General features: G+C 43.4%; 1 protein-coding gene across 3 annotated transcripts in view; it reads left to right on the top strand.

The window, feature by feature from the left end:
* The window catches only part of Tdrd5 (tudor domain containing 5), a 47943-nt gene extending 40641 nt beyond the window's left edge, over positions 1-7302 (top strand). For 2 of the 3 annotated variants that reach the window (XM_028760815.1, XM_028760798.1), the window contains exons 15-17: positions 402-545; positions 2594-2804; positions 6775-7055. In XM_028760815.1, coding sequence (XP_028616648.1) covers positions 402-545; positions 2594-2804; positions 6775-7055 — 636 coding nt within the window. Of the gene's footprint in view, positions 1-401; positions 546-2593; positions 2805-6774 lie in introns of all 3 variants that reach the window. The other variant, XM_028760806.1, reaches the window with a different exon arrangement.
* The last annotated feature ends 16682 nt before the right edge of the window (positions 7303-23984 follow it).

The following is a 23984-nucleotide window of genomic DNA, read 5'->3' as shown; positions in this document are numbered from 1 at the left end:
CAGCAAATCACTGTTGACAAAGGAAACTTAAACCCAGTAGACCACCAGGCTTCTAGAAAGTTATAAATGCTGGGACTCAAGGATTTGTCAGGCTCTAGTTCAAAAAGATATGTGGTTTTTAAGTAGATGAGTCCTAAGCTGCTGAGGCGCCATCTAGCTAGGAGCGTGGTGTGTGTACCACAGTGCGGTGTTTACGTTCATGAGTCCCATGTGGTGAAGGTGTTTGTTTGCTACGGACTTTGAAGAAAGATGTCACTCTGATGGAAATCAGCACACTCCTGGAGTCGCTTAAAACACACTGCTTCCTTGTCCTGGTGGATGTCAACACACCCCCTCGACTGCTTCTTCGCTGTCACCTTATCTTGCTTTGAAATTTTATGTTGCACTTTTTTTCTTTATAGGACTGGTGTTTTTCTACATCTAAAGATATCTGGGATGATTCCTGGCAGCCCTTAGGCCTTGCAAATGATGTGAAAGGAGGAATTCACACACCAGAAGGGCCCAGTGCTCAAGAAAAAAATACTGGCACAACCCGGATTCGAAAGGTAGAGCCCAGTTAGAATTATTATAACCAGTTACATGATTTATCACTTTCATTCTTAGAAATTGTGGTTAATGTATACCCTTCTGCATCAATTAATCAAGACAGCCACCCACAGATATAGGCCCATCTGATCTAAGCTGTTCTTCAGTCACGGCTGTCCACAGTGACTCTGGGCTGTGTCAGTTGACAAAGCTGACCAAGACAATGTTAGCTCACATTCTTTCTTGCTCCATATTCCTCTCTGGCTTTCACTCCTTGAAACCTTCAACTAAGTCAAAAGCCTGTTGAGTTTGCTCTCCACCTTGGCGAGGCTCAGACTCCACTGTGTCTGCCTTTCAGCCTGCCAGCTGCTGTTCTCCGTGGGTTTTCATAGATGCTCACCTGATGAATTGGCAACTGTGAACTTGGCAGATAACTTGAAAGAGTTGTGAGCAGATGTTGGACTAGTCTCTAGTCACTTTCTCTGGCCGTGTCTGTCAAGGCCCAGGTGTATTGTCACACTCAGGATCTTTAGCCCACAAGTCTGCAGCTTCTGTTAGACCTCAGCTCCATTCCTGACTGGAGACTGCCTTAGTTAAAATGCTGCGGTATGACTATGGAACCCACTTCATTTTCTGAAAATTGACCTGACTGCTTGCTCCTCAGGACCTTCAAATACTGTAATACCTCATTTGTCCAGAGCTTACAATGCAGCGAAGTTAAGTGGTACCATGGCTAAAACTGGAAGTCTTACTAACATTTTCTAGCTTGTATCTTCACAGCAAGGAACCAGGCTTTGTAAACCAGCTATATCTGAGTCTCCCTGGCCTTCAGTAGCCGTGCTCTGGGCCTTTTCATTCATGACAGTCATGTCGCACTGCTAGTCCATAAGGCATTGTGAACGTCATGGAGCTCGGTCTTACTGTTTACTGCCATGCTGTAAGCTCTTCATGCACATCCCTGTCCGTCCATCTAATCTTTCCTAAGAAGTAGTTAGCACCATTTCAAATGAAGAAATACATCAATTAAGTTGCCAAAGGTTTATACTAAGCGTTTGCTTTAGTCACTGTTTTGCTATGGTAAGACACTGTGACCAAGGCAGTTCCTAGAAGAGAAAACGTTTGCCTGGGGCTTTCTTACAGCTTCAGAGTGTTAGTCCTATCAGCATGGCAGGGAACATGGTGGCACAGGTAGGCATGGTACTGGAGAAGTAGCAGAGAGGACTCCATCCTGATTCACAGGCAGAGAGAGACCAGGATATAGGATTCAATCAGGTCATAAGGACACTACTATCAAATTGTATGTCTAAACATATTTATGCAATATTTTTAGCTCTACATATCTTACTGCTTTAGTAGCCTGTCTTCCAGCTTGGTTAGCAGAGGTCTTATACTTACATCTGCTGAGAGGAAAGCTACCCTGATAGAGGGAGAGGTAAGGAAGCATCCAGGCTATCCTCCAGTGCTGAGAAAGAGAGCTCCTTCCCTTCCTGTGCTTAGCTGCTGATTTTGGTGTACATTATCTTACCTAGCTCCTTTTTGAATCCCGATCTTCCTTTGAAGTGTGTCATACCACTTTTTCCTCCTAATATATGGCATAATTTCTAGGCTGTCTGTCTGAGAGTTCTGTCCTTTTACTCTTTGCTGAGGGTTTTATGTATCTTAGGCAGATAACCTGATAAATATGTAATAACTCTTTGTTGAACATTTTGAGAAACCGCCAGGCTGTTTCCCACAGCAGCTGCATCTTCTCGCATTATGCCAGCAGTCCTTCGTCATGTCCATATTAGCCATGTTGGTGTTACTTAACATCAGACGATAATGGTCCTGAGTTGTCAAATGCTGTGTGTATTCATCACTGGGCACATGGCAGAAAGGAGAGTAGCAGTCAATACCATACTTGTTCATAGAAATATCAATAATAAAGACCTCTTAGGTTGAATTTTGATCCTCATTAAAATATAGAAGAGTTAACTTTTCCGAGAGTGTTACTTTTTTACTTGTGATCTAAATAAGGACACATAAAGGGTGTGTCACTTTTCACGCCTTTGCCCTGTCTCCCATTTTCCAGCAGCCAGATTTACAGTATCCTCTGGATTCTTCCACACTGCCCAAACTGGAAGAGTTCTACATCTCTCTGATCAAATCACAGCAGTCAGCAGAAGGGAGCCAGTCTGAACCTGCCAGCATTCAGACTCAGCCTAAGCCCGGGCGGGCATCCTCCACAGCTTCCAGTCCAACCCCTCCTGTGTCTGACTCTCCAGAAAACCACTCTGGCTCTGGTAGGTCTGTGTGTCCTTATGCATGCTCAGTTGACAAGTAGGAACTTTGTCATGTTGCAGAAACCTTCGTCTCTTTGAGAACATACCTTGAAAGATGGCTGGTGCTGCCTTTCACTCCAAGGTCATCTTGGTTTGAGCTCAGGTTTCTTTAACGGTGCCACTTTCTTTCAGCTTTTGCAGGGACTTTCCATTTATATAAAGTTTCAAGTACGTGGTTCTTTTGAGTTTTGGCAAGTGTGTTCAGTCACGGTGTTCCTATTAGCCTGGAGAGTTTCCTTGTGCCCCTTTGCCGTCAGTCCTTAAATCAGCTTGCAGACCTCCAGTGTGTCACTGTGCCTGTTGCATAGTGTGTAGTTTTCATGTCTGGCTCCTTTCCTTTATCATAGAGTTTTGTTTCTGTTGGCTGTCATTGGAAGTGACTTTGCTAGGACACATGTTCACTGCGTGTGTAACTTTTTAAACTACCGAAATGTGTTCCAGAGTGGATAGACTGTTCTTGTGCCCACCAGAGTGAGATTTGCAGTCACTCTACATTCTAGCCAGCAGGTGCTATTTTAAATGTTTTGTTTTGTTTGCTGGTCTAGTGGAATGTGAAAGGCCATCATAACTTTAATTTGGATCTTTCTGTTTCCCATTTAAGCCGTCTTCTCTGTGTTTGTTTGCCGCCGTGTCATCTTTAAACTGTTATACTAGTAAAATCTTATACTGATTTGTTTCTATCACAGCCTGTTATGGATTTTACTTATGTTATATGCCCATGGTACATTCTTATTTTTCTCTTACATTCAGTTCTTTAAATTAAAAAATAAGCATTTTATTTTGGTTTGCTTACATATTTATCTTTTCCAGTACCCTTTATTTCCAAGTTTAAATGAAGGCTTCCCAGATTTTTTTCTGTAAAGAGTCAAGAAAATAGGTCTATTCATGCAACTGTAAGTGTCCCACCCTGTGCCCAACCATTGGCTGCTGGCCTCTTTATGAATAAATCAAAAACCTGTTGGGGACAAGGACCTGAATTCAGTGTCTGGACACTCAGATTCCTGATTAATTCAAAGCATCAGAACCATTCCCCTACAAGACTCTGCATCCTTGGATATCAGACACCAGGTTTTATGTTGTTTGGATTCCTTCCTTCCGTCTTTTCTCGGGGTGGCAGGCAGTGATTGCATTCTCAGCATTGGCTTCACACCTCTAGTGTGTTCCTTAGGAGCTGCTCTTCTACAGCCCAGTTCCCAGCAGAAGCTGCTGTTCCCACGTGCTTATCCAGTTTTCTAATCATGCAAGGCAAACGGAGAGTGAATATGATCAGTCCCTGCTCTACAGCGCGGCTCTCTATGCAGCCATATGACCATTCATGTATTTATATCTTCTTCTCTCAAGTGAGCCTGACTCGTAATTTTATGGTCAGAATATTAGTTTTTAGAACTAGCTGTCAAATCTTCTGTGACAAAACTTACCACAAGTATCAGGGAAAATAGATCATGTATTATGTGCTCAACACACACAAATAAAAGGGATTGTACTTATTTTTTCTGAAGTTATTGAATTTATGTTTTGAAGATAGCAGTGCCCACCTATCAGTTGCTTGCAGTAGTAGACTGTCAGGATGTCAAACCGACTATACCGCTGAACAGATTTAAATTCACCTGAAGTTTTTAACGCAGGTTGATTTGTTTGGTTTTTGGTTTTCCCTTCCTCTATGGCCCATGCTGGACTGAATGCTGCTACGTAGTTGAGACTGGCCTGGAAGTTACTAACATCCTTACTCTCCCTAGTGCTGAGATTACAGGTGCATGCCCAGTATGCAGGACTTTGTGGAATAAAGCCAGGTTAGTTTACTCTTCTTCAGAACATGACCGTTCTCTTACAGTAGGATGCTATGTACTGTAGCACTGGCCTAGCAATCAACTTCTTAAATATGTGAGGGGTGAACATGGATGGTAGGAAAAGGCTTTGAACATGCAACTACCTTTCAAGCCTTTTAAAGATTTACTCATTTATGTACTTTTTGTATATGAGTGTTTTGTCTGCACATCTGAAGAGAACATTGGATCCCATGAGACTGCGGTTGTATACGCTGTCCTATGGGCACTAGTGATTGAACTCAGGACCTCTAGAAGAGCAGCCAGTGCTCTTAAGTATTGAGCAATCTCTCCAGCCCCTCAATTCAAACTCTTGATGAATCCAGGGTACTTGTAGTGGCTCCTACATGCTGCCTCATGGTGCTAAACTTCAGCCTTTGTCCCCGTACACTCTGTATGCTGACATGCCATGCAACATGACCAGGCCAACACATGTTGTCTGAAACACCTTGGCTCTAACTTGAGGTTGTCATGAATTGCAATGCTTTTATTGTACATAGCTTTCAGCTCCTATAGAAACATACTGGTTTCCCAAAAAAGGTGGGGCTAGGAACTGGATGGAACTCAGTTAATAGAGTGCTTGCCCAGCCTACACACAGCCCAAGCACTCTATGACCTCATGTCCCCATGATCTCAGCACTTAGACATGGGGCTGGAGGATTGGAAGTTCTACAGAAGGAGTGCCAGAGGATAGAATTTACCATGTGGTACCCTGTATTCCAACAAACAGAAATGGTTCAGTGATAGAAAACAAAGACTTCTATTTTCTATTTTCCAATTGTCTTTCTTTACCATCTAAGTGTCAAATTAGTGTCTCTTTGGATTGAATTGCGTACAAAATGTTTGAGTTATTGATGAGTTTCATTTTTTAAAATTGAATTTTGCCTTTTAGATTAGGGTAGAATTTCCAAAAATTTCTGAAATGATCTAAGACAAAATTCTTGTCATTTTATGATATATTTTAGTGAAATAGTGTTCTCAGTATTGATAATAAAATGAAAATACTGATAAAAGAAAAACATTGAAGACGTTCTTTGTCCTTATAGTATCAAATACTCAGCTAAGATTCCATCCTTTTGTGTAAAAAAAAAAAAAGTAAATCATATTAGTATGCAATTTTTTTTTCGAGACAGGGTTTCTCTGTGTAGCCCTGGCTGCCCTGGAACTCACTCTGTAGACCAGGCTAGCCTCGAACTCTCAAACTCAAAAATCCGCCTGCCTCTGCCTCCCAAGTGCTGGGATTAAAGGCGTGCACCACCACCGCCCGGCCTGCAAATTTTATTGTATTGTTAATAACAGTAAAATTACCAGTAAACATTCATGTATATGCCTATTTTATATACCAGGCTCCTCTAAAATATCCTGGGCTAAACAGGGTCTTCAGTGGGAAAGAGTTAGCACTGGTGTAGTCTGTCCACCTAACAGTGTCTACCATCCGCCCATCCGCGTCCAGAAACGCTCCAGGACTTCACTTTGTCCCATAGTTATTTCTTCTCACATAAGTCAGTGGAGAAGGTCTTGTTAACAGGCGGTCCTTTACAGCTTTGTTCTGACTCTGGCACAGACTTGGAATTGGAACCCTTTGGCAATAGAGGAAACCTATGGAGTATCATTTTCCTTTGTGCGGGAAAGAAATAAGGGTGTTGATGGGCTCCTCTCTGGGGTTTGAACTTCATCCAGTTCATTCTTCTGACGACCCTCTCCTCACTCATGTGCTCCTCCCTCTCTTGGCCCTCAGCCTCTAAGTATTCATTTTCACACTAATGTGGGATCCCCAAGTCTTTCCTATCTGAGTACCATCCCCTCTGACTGGTGGTTGCCATTAGTCAGAAAAGGCTGCACCCCCTGTTGGTGAGAACTAGACTGGGAGAGGCAGACAATGCGTTGGAGAACTTTGTTTTTAATTGGATATTTTATTCATTTACATTTCAGATGTCACTCCCTTTCCCCATTTCCCCTCCTTAGAACCCCCTATCCCATCCCCCTCCTCTTTTTTGCTTTGATACCATTTTACTTATATGCAAGTATTAAGGTCAGTTCTAGGTTGAGGAACTAGCAATGCAGAGTTGGAAAACTTCTTGAAAGGACTCTTTTGTTTTCTCTTTTAGTGGAAAGCTCTCCAGGGAGCCTACAGAACGAAGAGTTTTCTAATAGCCAGGCTGACACGGTGGCCAAGGACAAGCGTCAGGGGGCCATAGACCAGCTCTCCTTCATTTTGTCCCCCCAGCACCAGATTTCTCAGAAGCTCTACATTCCTCGAAGTACAGCCACAGCTGTCTTGGGAGCTGCGGCACGGTTAGCCACGTCCAGGAGCCTCCTGCACTGGTACCCCAGTGTGAAAGGAGGGAAGCTTGAGAGAGAAGAGGCTGAGAGACAGGGAGTGAAGTAGCATTGGTAGGGATCTCTTGGTCTTTCTCTGTGACCAGATGCTAGCTTTGTTTTTTTAATTGACCACTTTGACGTGTAAGTATTGTTATTTTATGTTAATTCTTATTTTTGTTCATGATTTTATGTCATTCCGAATGGTTTGGTTCACCTTTGTTTTAATGAAGTATTTTAAAGACGTTTGTGTATATGTTTCTGTGAGTGTTTTTCTCGTACATATCATGACTGATAAATGAAAACTGAAAAACTAATGTTTTGTGATCTGTATTTAGCAAGACAAAAAGTACTTTCACACAATGAACTCTCCAGGCCTCCAGGCAAGACTTCTCCTCCTTCAAGCCTGGCCACAGTGTCCTAACCATAAATGCAGAACACGAGGGCCAAGTTCTCCTGCTTGCTGGCCCCTCCTTTAATTACCTTTGCATAAACTTTGCAGGAAATCCTAGGGCCTTTCTCAGTTCCTAGGTTGCTGGATTGGCTGGCTAGGGCTTGCCTAAGAAAGTACCACTCCTTTTATTCCATTTAGCACGAGGCTTTTCTTAAACTTATCTCCGTGAACACTGGGACTTCTGTCTTGTACATTTCCTGCCGTTCTTTTTCTCCTCAGACTGTACATGTTGTATTTCTCTTTGACCGGCTTGTTCCTTTTCACTGTAGATCCACATAAGAGCAATCACTAATAAAACCACACCACACAGTCTACACCACACTTTCTTCAAAATCTCTTGAATTTGGCCTCAGGCAAGTTCTTAGGACAGAGCAAAAAGCAGCCATGTTCTTTACCCAACTATAACAAGAATGGTTTCTAAACCAGTCAGTAATACTCTTTCCCGCTGGGCCTGCATATCCCACACCACCCTCAGCACCACTGTCTTCCATGTTCCTGCAAGGACGGCTCGGTAAACCCCACTTAGAGTGTTAACTGCCTTTCTAAATCAGAGTCTTCCATACTCCTTCAACACATAGCTTGCTCAGGGCTGTCAAAGCAATAGTCACTGGCACCACTTCTGTCTTTGTTACTATTCTATGGCTGTGAAGAGAAACCATGAGAGGGCAACTGTTACTTGAGGGCTTAGTCTATCATCGCAACAGGAAGCAGAGCAGAATGACAGACTGGGCCTGGGGTGAGCTTTTGAAACATCAAATCCACCCCCAGCAACATGCTTCCTCCAACAAGGCCATACCACCTAACCCTTCTCAAACAGTTCTACTCCCTGGTGACCAAATATTCAAATACATGAGCCTGTGGGGGCAGTTGTCATTCAAACCACCACACTGAGTTTCTTCCATTAAAACTGCAAGTCTGAGCAGTATTGTTCACATCCCCAGTAAGCTGATCTGAATTTGGGACAAGGTGAATCTTATGACATAGAAATATTCTGTCGTAGAGGAAGTAGGAATGAAAGTCAACGTTTAGTCAGTGAAACTGTGCCCCTATAGATTAGCAACCAGCTTCCAGGAAGAGCTCTACCAAAGCTAGACTGACACACCTTTTGACAGGTTTATAAGCTGAAATCAACTACTGCTATACCTTGCAAGGTAGAATTAACTGTGCTAAAGCTTTGTAGTTACTCTCGTCCTTTTGAAAATGGCCTGCTAGACCCTTAGCACCAGGTCGTACTGTGAGTGTCAGCACACTTTGAAAGAAGCCCATGGAGAAATTAGTAGTTAATGTGAGTTGGGGTGAAGAATGAACCTTTAAAAGCTATGTGCCTTTTGACTACTGGGCCTTGGCTAGAACAGCCATATGTCAGTCTCTTAACCTACCTTGTCCCCAAACATGGGTTTTATTAAGTAGTTAAATAGCCAGAGAAGCAAACTTGATAGATGATTTGAAAAAGAACAAATATCTTTCTGTATATGACCAGTGACAACAAGAAGAGCATATATAAGAGAAAGGTTGCCATGGTGGCTCATGTCTACAACCCTAACACTTGAGATTAAAGCTGGCCAACCACAGCAAGACCCTGTCTCTGTAACCAAGTAGGTAGAGGGGAGACAGGGATGAGCGCGTAGAAGCATGCAAAAGATGGGGATTTTCTACAGTTTACATTAAACTTCATCTTATGGTCAACAAATGGGTTGTCATGTATGTGGAAAACATTTGTGATACTAAAGAGCTTTTATTAGAAGAATTGGGAGTCCCTGTGAGAAGATGACTAGGAAGTAGACACTGAAGTGTGTAAGAAGGAACCCAGAAAGAACAGGAAATTCCTAGTTCTTGACTCCTCAGAGATACAAGCAGAGTGGCTTTTACTAATAGTCAAGGCTACCCCTTCCCATCTAAAGATGCTCCATGTGGTTTTAAGAGATGAGCTATGTCAGTGTCAGTCACCTTTTCTCTGAACATCACACATCTGAGATGTCTGTGTCCTTCTTAAGGCGTGGCGATGAATAGAAATCTCTGCCTGTATTTACTTTGTCTAACCTAGAGATGTATTTTTGCCTAGGAAGACCCCTGAGTGAGGAAATAGGAAGCCTGGCAAGACTGGCTTCTCTAGAGTTATATTGCTTAAATGCCTGTATCCTGTAACTTCCAGCACAGTGCCTTTCCAGAGCTAAAGCTTGCGAGTCCCTTTCGTGAGCTTTAAATGGTCTGTGCCGGAGGACAGAGGTAGAGTACATGAGTGCAGAGAGTGCGACTTCCATAGAGAAAGCCTCTGAGATTGATAGGTGAACAGAACCAGTTTACAAAGACCTTGTATTCTTGAGCATGGGTAAGTTAACTAACGATGAGCCAATTGCACAGCTAAAGGATCTCAAAGGAGGTTCATGAGAAATGGGAAAACAGCACCTAACAAAGAAATCTTTCTAGAGCTGTCTGTTAGCATTTGTAGTTTCTAACATTTTACGTCTCTTCAGAATTAAACTCAGTGTACTGACATGGACTCTTCTGGCATCATTCCCAACTCCCTGAAAGCAGTTCCTTTCCCACATCTCACTCAGATCTTGGTGTTTGTCATTTATCAACCATAAACTGTGGATCTGACCATGTACTTCCACACCAGCTCCATTCCTGACGTGTCATTTGTCCCATTGATTCACCAATCGGCCTGACAAGGTTTTGATACTATTGCCTTACCTGAACCATGTACACAGAAAACGTGAACCGTTGACATAAGGATTTCTGTAATCCCTAGGAACATAACACATGTGCCTCTTTCCATATGAAACTAAATTCTTGGTCTTACATCAAATTCATCTGAGAAGCTTTCTAAGCCTAGAGTGATAGGGCAGTGCCTGTAATTCCAGCCCTTAGGAGGCTGAAGCAGGAAGTTCACAGAGAGTTCAGAACCAGCCTGGGCTATATGGTGAGCTCAGGCCAAGCCTGAGCTACCTGATGAGACCTTGTCTTACGACAGTGACATCTCTCTATTGGATATAAATCTTGCTTTCTGTTAAAATAAATATTTTTAATCTATGGAAAATGGATATAAGTAAAATTGTTTATTTCTTATCTCTTTTCAACTTTGGTTACATTATAGACAGTATGATAAAATAAGGAAGCTAATTAGCTTAATCACCCCCTTCTCCCTGCCAGTGTCTCCGGCATTACTATTTCAGCTGAAATCATAGTACATTTCTCTACTGAATCCAGAAAGAACCCTTATTTAAAGCCTAACCATAAATTCCAGGTACTGAGAGGTAAGTAGATGCAGCTTTCTAGCTGTTTAGCGTCCCCCCTCTTCAGACTCCTAACTGGGCTCTTGCCCTACTCCTGGGGTTCTAGCCTCTTCTCTTTGGGCTCCTGGTTTTACTCTGCTGCTCTTTCCCTTATCGCTGATAAGCCTCTAGATTCTGGGCAGCCTTGTGCCTAGCACTGAGCCAAGCTCCCTGCGAGGTGTGGATGAGTCCATGGCCCTGACATAACGGTTGCTTAGGACACTCCTCAGTAGCTACACGAGATGCACAAACACATCCGTTTGTTCTCTTGATCTCATCTCAGAGAACCACACTCCTGTGACATTCTGGGGGACCTCACTCTCCTATTCAAAAGTGAGCGGGCCCCTCTCTAGTCCCTGTGTTAATACATCCAGACCAATGTCTACAGACACCCCAACTCACATGCATAACATACTCTGGATACCCAGATACTAACCCCTGGCTCAGATCACTAGCTGACTACCTGGCATGGGATGCAGAGGAGGAGGGCTTGACCCACTTTCCTCAAGAAGTAACCAGAGCTGAAGGCAGTGCCCATACATCTTTTGGGCCCCACCTTCTTCTAACCCCTGTTCTGTAAAATTAGTTATTTTTTTTTAATTTTTAAGAGAATTATCCATTCACATGGATAATTAATATCCTACTTAACATCCTATTCTGGGTGGAACATGAAAAAAATCACTTTGAAGAAAAGAAATGCCCCAAGATCCCATACCTAAGCTGAGCTTATCAGTGTTAACCTAGTATCCAATAAGCATAAACTAAACACTAACTGGACATTAACATACTAGGTTTGTGAGAAAAGAAATGGCTGAGGCAAGAGAAAGCATCAGAGGTTGCTCAGGTAGGTCGGTATTGGGAAGAGGCAGTGAGCATATACAGGTAAGAGTGACGTGGAACACTGTTCTAGGCCACTGTGGCCCAGGGTAGACTGACCTGGGAGGCCTGTGCCCAGCTGCAAAAGCCAGACAGACAAAAACCTCAAACAAATGCTGGAAATAGTGCAAGCTTTACTGATAGGACTAGATCAAACAATTGAAAGACCAAGACAGGAGACAAGATTGAAGAAATACTACTTCATTAGGTGGCAGTAAAGGAAGAAAGAAGCATAGCCAAAAATCTGAAAAATTATATGAAATGTCAGCTGATGGAAGGACAGACTGTGGCACATGCACCCTGATGTAATGTATGGTCAAGAGAATGATGTACCTACTGATGTATTATTAATGTATTCGTGCAATATAATGATTTATTAACACTACATGTCAGTCTTGAAAACTTTATACCAAGGGAAAGAAGCCAGGTACACAAGGCAGCACACCTCCTATGATCCCAGTTACTCCAGAACAAGAGAATCTACAAAAATAAGTAGATTTCAGGCAGAATGGGGAAGGGACCAGCGGAGAGATAACATGTTTCTTTGAGGGATTATGGAAGCTGGGTTGCTCTCATAGCTGCAAACTCTATAAACATTCTATTTTGAAGAACTCAGCCAACCATATACTTTAAAAGGATGGATTTCAAGCTGTGATGTTTAATAAAGCTATCATAAATACAGGAGAACTCTGTGACTTGAAACCCCTGATGGAATGTGGACTGAAAGTGAAGGGTAGAGAAACAGCATACTGAACTAGTGAAGCCAAAACTAGGAGGGTGGAGAGATGGCTCAGCGGTTAAGAGTATAGACTGCTCTTCCAGAGGTCCTGAGTTCAATTCTCAGCAACCACATGGTGGCTCACAACCATCTGTAATGGGATCTGATGCCCTCTTCTGTTGTGTCTGAAGACAGCTACAGCATCTTTACATACATAAAATAAATCTTTAAAAAGAAAATTGGAAGAAATAAAGGTCTCTATATATTAATAGAGAAATGATTCTTCACAGATATAATGATTATAGTATATCTTATAAAAAAAAAAACACTCTTGGATGTAAAGGTACAGTTAGGTCAAGATAGAATGACGTTAGCACCCCCAGTCTCATCAGTAGATGGCTCATCTTTTTCTAAGTAGCAGGCTTTAGTTAATCTAGTTCCATAGTTTGTTCAGGTTGATGTTGTTGCTATTACCACAGTTTTCTAAATTGCTTTTTGTGTATGTGTGTTTTGTTTGTATGTATGTATGTGTACCATGTGATGCCTGGTAGCCAAAGACCAGAAGGAGATGTTGGGTACTCTGGAACGTTACAGATAGTTGTGGTCTTTTGTGAGAGTGCTGGGAATTTACCCTGAGTCCTCTGGAAGAGCAAACAACGCTTTTAACCAGGGCCACTTCTTTTTTTTTTTTTTTAAAGATTTATTTATTTTATTGTGAGTACACTGTAGCTGTCTTCAGACACACCAGAAGAGGGCATCAGATCACATTACAGATGGTTGTGAGCCACCATGTGGTTGCTGGGAATTGAACTCAGGACCTCTGGAAGAGCAGTCAGTGCTCTTAACCACTGAGCCATCTCTCCAGCCCCCCAGGGCCACTTCTTCAGCCTCAACAGCAGTCTGCTTTATCCTCCCTGGTTGGTACTGAATTACTGTGACCATTAGGCTTCTAATAAGAAGATGCCCTCATAAAACCAGGAGAGGTCTCAGAACCACAGACTGATGCACAGAAGTACCAGAAACAACACGACAGGACTCCCAAACGATCGTAACTCAGCTACTGAACTCAAAGACAGTGAAACGATAGGATGGCTGATGGTCGTTAATGCTTCTTATGTCAGTGGGTCTATCGAGATGTAAAGCATGCACAGAACAGTGCAGCTCTCAGCAGAGAACCTCAGCTGCTCCGTGTTCAGAGGGTAAGAGGGTGGAGTGCTCGGCTCTACACTGGACATACATATCATGCTCCTCCCACAATGCTCAGGGATCTTCCAGAAAGGTGAGAGTGAAAGATTCTCAGAGCCAGAGCTGGGTGAGAGCTTCAAGGGAACGGTAGAGCACAGCAGTTGCTCACATGAACCCACAGCAGTGACAACAAGCACAGACCTGCACAAGCTCAAGCCAGACAAAGTCTGGGCAGAGACACTGGGGTTGTGGAGGGGACACTGAGTATGAAATCCCATCAGTAGTTTAGGAGCTTGTCATTGTTAGGGTTTTATGAACGTGTGTGCCATGACCAAAGCAACTCTTAGAAGGCAACATTTAGTTGGGGATGGCTTACAGGTTCAGAGGTTCAGTACAGTATCAAGGTGGGAGCGTGGCATCGTCCAGACAGGCATGGTGCAGGCAGACATGAGAGTTCTACATCTTCATCTGAAGGCTGCTAGAAGACTGGCTTCCAGGCAGCTAGGATGAGGATTTTTTTGGTTTTGGTTTTTTGTTTGTTTTGTTTTTGTTTTTTTGAGACAGGGTTTCTCTGGGTAGTCCTGGCTGTCCTGGAACTCGCTCTGTAGACCAGGCTGGCCTCGAACTCAGAATCTGCCTGCCTCTGCCTCCCAAGTGCTGGGATTAAAGGCGTGCACTTCCACTGCCCAGCTAGGATAAGGATCTTAAAGCCCACGCCTTCAGCGCGAGGCTGAAGAAGTGGCTCTGGTTAAAAGCATTGTCTGTTCTTCCAAAGGACTCAGGGTGAATTCCCAGCGCTCTCACACCGACTCCAACAAGGCCACACCCTAACAGTGCCACTCCCTGGCTCCCATTGGCTTATTCAGACACATGAGTCTATGGGGGCCATATCTAGACATAGTATAATAAAAAAGTACATTTAGTCCAACTTTCAAAGTCCCCATAGTCTATAACAGTCTCAACAATGTAAGTCCAAAGTTCAAGGTCTCTTCTGAGATTCATCCAGTCACTTAACGGTAATCCCCAAAGCAAGACAGGAAACCAGCTGAGCAAACTCCAAATTCCTCATCCTCCATGTCGGATCTCAAAGCAGTCTTCAGATCTCCAACTCCTTTTTCATCTTTGTTGACTGCAGCAAACGTCTATCTCCTGGGCTGGTCCCACTCCCTGTTGGCAGCTTTCCTCAGCAGATAGCCCATGGCTCTGGCATCTCTAACATCTTTGGGTTTCCAAAGCAACTTCAGCATTGCAGCTTCTTGTTCCAGTGTCTGGGATCCACACATGATCTTCTGGGCTCCTCCAAAGGGCTTGGATCACTTCTCCAGCTCTGCCCTCTGTAATAATCTAGGCTCTGGTTGACTCCACTCCACTGCTGCTGCTGTTCTTGGTGATCATCCCATGGTCCTGGCATCTCCAGTACTCTGGGGGCTTCCACTGCAACTACTTCCACTGCAACTAGGCTTCACTAATAGCCTCTCACAGTCTCCTTGGTACAATCTTGGCTATCTCTGGAACACAGCTTCTGAGAGAGATCTTTTGGGTTCAGAGTTCATCTTAGAGAACCTGACCTAAGGTTGAACTCAAGTAAACTAACAGCACCAGTTTCCAGGTTATTCCCCAATAAATCTGCACCTCCAGGATACAAGCCTGCCCTTGACACTTCACTACCTAGCAACCACTAATCAAGAAAAATGCAGAAGTTAAGTTTATGGTTTGGCTCCAGCACCAGCCAATTATGTTATAGGCCATAATGGCCCTCCAATCATATGTGTACCAAGCTAGATAATCCCTTCTTGCCTCTATAAATGTTTGCCTAAAACCAGGCTTAGGGCTCCGCCTTCCTGCTGTGTTAGTATTGGGGAGCCTAAGCTGGAGCTTCACTAAAGAGACTCTAGTGCAATTGCATCAGATTTGGCTCCTTGGTGGTCTTTTGGAGGTTCACAGACATTTCCTGGAACAACACTTCTTTGTGCTCTCAGAAAACACTTCTCAGAAGATTTCACCTCAGTAATGCTGGTCTCTTCTTAATCACCGCTAATTTCTTAGCTCCAGCTCACCAGCATCCATCGTCCTAGTTAGTCTCTTCTATTCTTCTCGCTAAAGCCAGAGCCACGTGGCCAGAGCTGCTTGGTGAGGCTTGAACATGTTCTCCCTTATTCTATTACCAGCTTTCTGTGTTCCAACCTCCTCACTGCCTAGGCTTGGCTGTCCTGGAACTTGCTCTATAGATTCACCTTAAATTCAGAGATCTGCAGGGCTCTGTCTCCTGAATGCTGGGATTAAAGGCATGTATTACTGTTGGGAGCCGACTCCCAGCAGAAATTGGCTATAAACTTTGCAGCCATCTTGAACCATATACCCTGACAAGAGACTTGTTTTCAACAGCCCACAACAGCTGAGCACACTCTGATAAACATCTTGTTTTTCTCACATATCTTGTTTTGTTGTTTAATGCCCCCAGCTGCAAGGTGCACATGGTAAAGTATCTTCAGCTGCATTCCCCTGCTTGTGCTTATATATACCCATGATTTCCTTTCAATAAACTGGACTTGAGCAGACTCTCTGTCTTGTCTCCATTCTTTGAGTCTCTTGCCCTTCCATCCCCACTCTCTCTCTCTTGCTAGACCCTGTTGACTGACCTAAACGGACCGGGTCATATTACCACACCAGGATATAAGCTTTTCTCTTCTTGGAACTTGTTCTGTCCCAAGATAGCCTTGAACTCAGAGATCTGCTTGGCTTTGTCTCCTGGGATTAAAGGTCTCCTGGGCCTAAGCTTTTCATGGTCACTTTTCTGCAAGATCCAGATCAAAAGCCTGTGTCTTCCAGCCTCAAGATTTGGATCACAAGTGTGCCCTCCATTTCTGGATTGGAGTTCATTCCAGATTAAAAGTCCCAACTATTCCTTGTTCAACTGCAAACAATAAGCTTAGCTGGGTGGGATCTTGCTCCGAGTTCACCACTCCCTTAATCTCTTTATCGCCTCCAACATAGGATTCAGCTCCATTTTATTTCCTGGTGCCCTTTATTATTACTTGAACCATACATCTTATGTTTTTCCTTTCTTAACTTGCTACACTTGTTCAAATTGCTTTTCATGAGATTTAACCAAAGAACATAATCTTTGTTGGGCTTTTTTGAGACTTCCTTTGTCAATGCAATTAATATAAATCTGTTTACCTTAGGTAGTTTACCTCAGGCAGACTCTTCAGACCAGGGCAAAAAGCAGCCACATTCTTCACCAAAATACAACAAAAACAGTCTCTAGGCCACATACTGAAATTCTTTTCCACTGAAACCTCTTGGGCCAAGTCTGCACAGTTCAAATCACTCTCAGTAACAAAGTCTTCCTTCTGTATTTCTACTAGGATAGCCCATTAAGCCCCATTTAAAGCATTCCACTGCTTTCCAAATCACATTCTTCCCCAAATTCACATTCTTCCAAACAAAAGCATGGTCAGGCCTATCACAGCAATACCCAAGTCCCTGGTACCAACTTCTGTTTTAGTTAGGGTTTTACTGCTGTGAACAGGCACCATGACCAAGGCAAGTCTTAAAAAAGACAACATTTAATTGGGGCTGGCTTACAGGTTCAGAGGTTCAGTCCATTATCATCAAGGTGGGACCATGGCAGCATCTAGGAAGACATACATGGTGCAGGCAGAGCTGAGAGTTCTACATCTTCATCTGAAGGCTGCTAGGAGAAGACTGACTTCCAGGCAGCTAGGATGAGGTTCTTAAGACCACGCCCACAGTGACACACCTACTCCAACAAGGCCACACCTCCTAATAGTGCCACTCCCTGGGCCAAGCATATATAAACCATCACAGAGCTTTTTGACCTTTAAAAGCTGTTAGGAGCTTGGGGGTGGGGTGGAGATCAGCTTTTTAAAGTGACTGTGGTAGGTTGACTGTATTCCACAGGAGTTCCTGCTCCCAGTAGTAGCTGAGCAACCTAAATGATATTCAGTGGGGTTAAGGGAGTGGGATTTGGAGAGTATGAAAGTAAGGGTGGATGTGGGAGAGTTTAGGGGAGAGGTGGTGGTCTTGGTTGTTTGCTTGACTACATCTGAAATGAATTAAAACTCCAAGCTGGGCACCCGTGTAAGGGATTTTTTTTTTCTTGACTGGATTATTTGAGGATTATCCTAACTCTGGGCCACATCTTCTTGTGGCAGCCAACATAAAGGACATGGAAGAAAGAAGCTTTTGCCTTTTGCCTGCTCACCCTCACTCTCGCTGGCCAGTTCATCCATCAGGCTGCTGAAGCATCCCTTCACTAGCATTAGAGTCTGCTACTTTAGGATTTCATTGTATACTGAAGACCAGCTGAGGCATACAGCCTCATAGACTGAACAACTACTGAATTCTTGGACTCTCCATTGGGGGACAGCCATTGTCTGACTAAATGCAGATCACAAGTATCTACTCTTGAAGCTAATCTAGGGACAGCCATCACACCACCATAGTTATTGCTGCAGCTGGCTTTGCCTCTGAACCTAAATCCAAATGACAACCCACCAGCACAACTTACATAAAATAAACAAATACGGTGGGGGAAAAGGGAAACACCTATAAGCTGGAAAGCAGGTACATTCCAAGAGAAATTCAAACCACAGCAAGGTACAGAAAATACAAAACAGCGTTCCACTGTGATTCTCCCACAAACTGACAGCTCCCCAGAAAGGAGTCAGGAAACAGGTTGATGAGACCACAAGGATGCCAGAGAAAGATTCCACAGTCCTACCTTTTAAAAAGACTCCAGAATGACCATAGAAAACTTATATAAATTAACTCAAGACAAGAGAGTTACTAAATGAACTCAGAACTATAGCATGCCCCCAGACCTTACCACAACTGACTCCATGAGAAAGACTCGGGGCTAGGCTGGGATTCAAACACCCAGTGTATTCACTGGCAGCTGATAGAAACTTTCTGTTGGCTTAAACCCGTGTCCAAACAGCTTTCATTGGTACATCCCCCACAACAAGAACCCAGACCAAAAAAAAATCTACCAAAGTAAATTAAATAACAAGTTTGAGTGGAAAAAACTTAAACACGGAAGAAAAATACAGCAAGAAAATTGAAAGAATCAGAAATTCTGAAAATGAAAGAATCAAATAAAAAACATGTTTAAAAGCAAGATCAGCAGAGGAAGACAAGCATAAGACCAGATTTAGAGGGTGAAGAACAAAGTCACAGCAGCGATACATATTTGGATATACATAAAAAAACATTAATGAACAAAATCATCAAGAAGTCTAAAGTACATTCAAGAGACCAAACTGTAAGAGAAATGATTACAGCTATAAGTACCCACATGAGAAAAATCTCACAGAAATAACCTAATGATGTACCTCAAGTCTTTAGAAAAAAACAAGAAGCCACAAACCTAAATGCAACAGATGGCAGGAAATAATTAAGATCAAAACAGAAATTGGAGTTTAAAGGAACAACATACAAAACCAAAAAGTTGGCTCTCTGAAAAGATTTAACAATCTAATTTCTAGTCTCTAGCTAAACTAAATAAACTTTTTTTAAAAATATGATAAAATTGGAAGTGAAAAGAATTGTCATATTGGAATCTGTGATAACAGATTCCAATGACATCAGCTATGTGGAAGAGGAGAAACGATTCTAAAATTCTAAGAGCCAGGTGGGACGAAAGACACAAAGGAAACTGTCCTCTAGACACAACGGGCCTGAAGCATATATGGACAGGACCTGCACAGATGGAGTCTCAGTGCCAAGAGGCAGAAGCAGGCAAGAGCTCCCATGCCTAACCAAGAAGCAGTTTAATAACTACTTGCTGTTGGTGTGTGCAAAGATGGGGCTGAGCAAGACTCCCAAAGCATAGGGAATAAAGGCAAATATTCATGAATGAGACTAAGACAGTCTCATGGAAAACCAGCAGGACCAGTAGTATCCTACAGGATGTGAGAGAAAAAGCATTTGCAAATTATTCATTTGATAGCCAGAAATCTAAGGAATTTTAAAAAACTTAATAGCAAGAAGAACCCAATTTCAAAATTGAGCAACAGATCTAAATAGACACTTCTCAAAAGAATGGGTAATATTTTCTTTATAAATAAAACATCACATCATCAGTGACCATCACAGAAATGAAATCAACCCCAAAGTTATCAGTTTACTCCAAAAAAACCAAAACTTGGTGCCGGGGAAGATGCAGGAGAAATGCAACCATTGCACACTGTTGAGAGGTGAGTTAGTGTAGTCATAGAAATATTGAAAGTACTCAAAAGTTAAAAATAGAACTCCAGTATAAATTAGCAATTCACCACTGCATATGTATTCAAAGGAGATAAAATCGGTATCTGAGAGAGTTGTCAGCATTTCACATTCATTGAAGGGCTCTTCACAGTAACCAAGAAATAGGAGAAACAAACGATCAGCAAACATGGTGCATATACACCATAAAGAATGAAACTGGCTGGGTATGGTGGCTTGTGGCTGTAGTCAGGGCTGAAATGGCAGGATAGCTTGAACTCACAAGTTCAAGACCATGAGAACCTTCAGGCAAGCATCTGAGGAGACACATTTGGCCTGAGGTGAACATTACACACATATACTTGTACTGAACGTTACATGGAAAGTACCCCATCAATATTCATGCCTTTTACATTTTTTATATATTAATTTAAAAAGCATTATTCAAGTGGCAGGAACAGCAGCAGTTTGTAAGCCTCACCTTGCATGTGCATCACTCAGGAGCTTTCAAATCCCTTCCACATTGTGTGAGTAATATACTAACCCGCTTGGACCACATCCCACTGAGACTCTGATTGAACTGGCTCCGTGTAGTTCTAATGAGCAGCAGGTTGACAGCTACTATGCAGAATGCTGAACCCAACTACATACAAGGGAGTTATAGTCATGCCTCCCTGTGCTCTCATGAAACCTTCAAACTTAAGAATGGTAAATCTCAGGGAAGGAAGAGCAAGCACAGCCCCTGAACCAGAGACTTCCCTAACTTCCCTTGCCACCCCCTGCTGACGTCCTCTCTCCTTCCTGGCTCCCGGAGCCCGCTTTCCTCTCAAGCACCTCAAGCAGTAAGCCACTGTATCAGATCAAGGCTTAGCCCTCCGGCCCGCTGTCCTGGGAATACACTGAGAACTACAGTGCTGTGAAGTCAGTCTCATTTGAAAGAAGCCGCAACAAGGACTGCGACCTAGGTTTGACTGATCGACAAGGAAATCCTATATTCTTTTATCTCTCCGGGTAGCATCTTTCCACTGTGTGCTGACCAGATTTGACGTGAGCCTTGTATCTGAATCCGGATGGCTTCTGGCGCTACTCACAACAGGGACCTAATATTGGCCCTGGGCAGTGTGGCAACAATATTCCCAGAAGCCAGTAGCTGTTCTCAGTGTTTGCTCACGGGACGGTAGCTAGACAAGAAAAATGGATATCCGTTAGAACCTTAGCACACTGGACTTCCTGTTGTATTTGAAAGGCGCCAGTAGCATCAGATGGCCTGACCCAGGGAGCCTTGGTGGCACTGCCCGGTGTGTGCTCTGTCCCTCTGCACCCCATGAGACAAGCTGCACTCCTTCTGGAACGGCTGTTCCGTGATGGAGAGGGGTTAGAAATGGCTTTTAAGGACATCACTGGACTTCAGTGTGGTGATTGTAAGCCCAGAAATTCACTGAATTCCTCCTGAGAGCAGATTTAGTGGGTGGACTAACCAAATTATGGCTAGTTTCCCTCTAAGGGTAAAGTGGAACCTTTTCGAGGCTTGTTTTGTCGTTCCTTGCTGCTAGGTGGCGCTCGAGGACAAGCGCTCTGTGGCCGCGCCAGCAAGTACAGGGCCTCACATCGAACTTCTGTTTCAATGCACTGTAGAAATTCAAGGTTAAGCATGAGGCTTGAACCTCGTCCAGTCCAACCATTTGTTGTTTGTTTGTTTGGTTGGTTGGTTGGTTGGTTTGGTTTGGTTTTTGGTTTTTCGAGACAGGGTTTCTCTGTATAGTCCTGGCTGTCCTGGAACTCACTCTGTAGACCAGGCTGGCCTCGAACTCAGAAATCCGCCTGTCTCTGCCTCCCAAGTGCTGGGATTAAAGGCATGCGCCACCACCGCCTGGCTCAACCATTTGTTTTTTACCTGGAAAAATAGTCAAAGCGACTTCCGAGTGAGTTCTTTTGGGACTAGAGCTTTAGGGTAATTCCCATAGGGTGATCTAACCATGATTTCAATTTATTTTTTAATTTTACTCTATGAGAAATAGCCAGAGAATACCCCTTTTACAGAAATTGACATTAAAGCTGTGAGTTTATTCCTTGGAAGAATTGGAAAAACCCTAACAAGGCCCTAATTAGATTTGGAAATTGTAAACACTAATCAAGATAGCTCAAACAGTTCTGAGGAAAAGAAAATCTGTAGCCATCTTCCATTAGGACTCAGGCTGGTACATGGTAGACTTCTAGCACAAGAAGAACATAAAATTCTTACAGTTTAGGCATGCCTGTGACTCTCCAAAAGGATTTTCTCGGGTTGAGAATACAGCTGCATGTAGAGCACATACTTTGCATATATGAAGTAGCCGAGGGACTCGGGGCAAGGAGGGGTCTTACTTTACGGTGTGTATTTGTACAGTTCTCTCAGGGAAGGTTTTCCCCAGAATGGCTAGGAGAACCTGCAGGAACTTTATATTGTGTGATAGAGGATCTAGTACTTGTCCTTGAGCGCCACCTAGCAGCAAGAGAAAGGCAAAACCCAGTTCCGACAATGACCACATTATGTTACAGTATAAGACAGACAATGATCACATGTTACAGTGTAAGGCAGACAATGACCACGTGTTACAATACATTACAGTGTAAGGCAGACAATGACCACATGTTACAGTGTAAGGCAGACAATGACCACATGTTACAGTGTAAGGCAGACAATGACCACATGTTACAGTGTAAGGCAGACAATGACCACATGTTACAGTGTAAGGCAGACAATAACTACATGTTACAATATGTTACAGTGTAAGGCAGCCAAGGCACACAAGAGTTAAGTATCTTGCCCAAATGTGGCAGAAACTAATACTGTATCATAATGAGATTAATATCTGATTACTAGGCATTTATTACATAACTGTATTAGTGTTCTCCAGAGGAATAGATCCGATAGAATGAATATATCCAGAAAGGGATACTGGCTTACCCGTATGGTCTGAGTAGTCCAGGAATGGCTGTCTTCACATTGGGGAACATGGGAATCTAGTAACTGCTTGCTCTATGAGGCTGGATTCCTGGCAGCCACCAGGTCTTCAGACTACAGAGGAAGGCTGAAGAAGCCAGGCTCTAGTGTCCAAGGAGAATGGAGGCAGGCATGTAGGCAGAAACTATAGGATAATGGGTAGTGGGGAGGCAAGAAGGTAAAAACTCACAAAGCCTACCCATCAGACCTTGTATCTGGGCTGCCACTGAAAGATGCCCCTACACTCAGGGCAGGTCTACTTACTTCAGTTGCTATAATCAAGGAACACCCCTGGAGGCATGCCCAGTACTCATTTTAGCTAGATAATCCCTGGCAGATGTGCCCAGAGGCTTGCCTCAGGTAATTCTAGACCCTGCCATGTTGGCAATCTGAACCACCACAATTGACATACTTTCTATATTTTCGATCTTCCCGACACTCCTATTACGATTCCATTTTTATAGGTGACTTGTGCATCAGAAAGGTTAAGTACTCTCTACCCAAGAGTCACATTCAGAAAGTAGTGGACCTTACAGAGGACCCAAGTTCAACTCCCAGCACCCACATGGCAGCTCACAACTGTCTGTAACTTCAGGTCCAGCGGATCTGGCACCCTTGCACAGGTGTGCAGGCAGAATAAATAAATAAATAAATAAAAAGATAAATAAATCTTTTTAAAAGCCTTAAAAGTTCCACCGTTTTTACTGATTCACACACTTAAAAAGTTCAGCCTCTGCTAAAAAAAAAAAAGAAAAAGAAAAAAGAAAAAAAAAGTCTCTTTTAAAATCCAAAATCTCAGGCACTCCTTGGAAACCCACAGGCCTCTCTGGCCCGGGAAGCAGGTAGGCTAACTGCAGACCTTCACCTCTCCCTCAGCATCTCCATATCCAATGCCCCAGTCTCATCTCCAGCTCTGCAGCAGAACTCCTCCAAACTCTCTCTGCTTTATCCCAGGCTCTAACTCCAACAGGCAATCCCTAGGAAAGCACAGGCCACTTTGGCCAGCAAAACAGGCTGACTGCAGATCCGAACCTCTCTCCATTCCTCCAGTTCCCCACTACCATCTCCAGCTGTGTTGTAGACCGTCTGTCTGCAGTGGCCTCTCCTGACTCCTTGACCTCAGTCCCAAGGCATTAAGAAGATCCTGTCTTCTTCCCTCCTGTGGAACCCCTTAGCCTCCCTCCAAGCCCATCCCTGTTCCCGTGTCTCAGTCCCAGTGCCTAGGCATGTATTCCAGTGCCTAGGCATGTATCCCAGTGCCTAGGCATGTATCCCAGTGC

Source organism: Grammomys surdaster, unplaced genomic scaffold, assembly GCF_004785775.1.
Source record: "Grammomys surdaster isolate TR1022 unplaced genomic scaffold, NIH_TR_1.0 130, whole genome shotgun sequence".
In the NCBI taxonomy this organism is placed as follows: Eukaryota; Metazoa; Chordata; class Mammalia; order Rodentia; family Muridae; genus Grammomys; species Grammomys surdaster.
The sequence above is the reverse complement of the archived record's forward strand: the minus strand, read 5'-3'. Positions and strand labels throughout refer to the sequence as shown.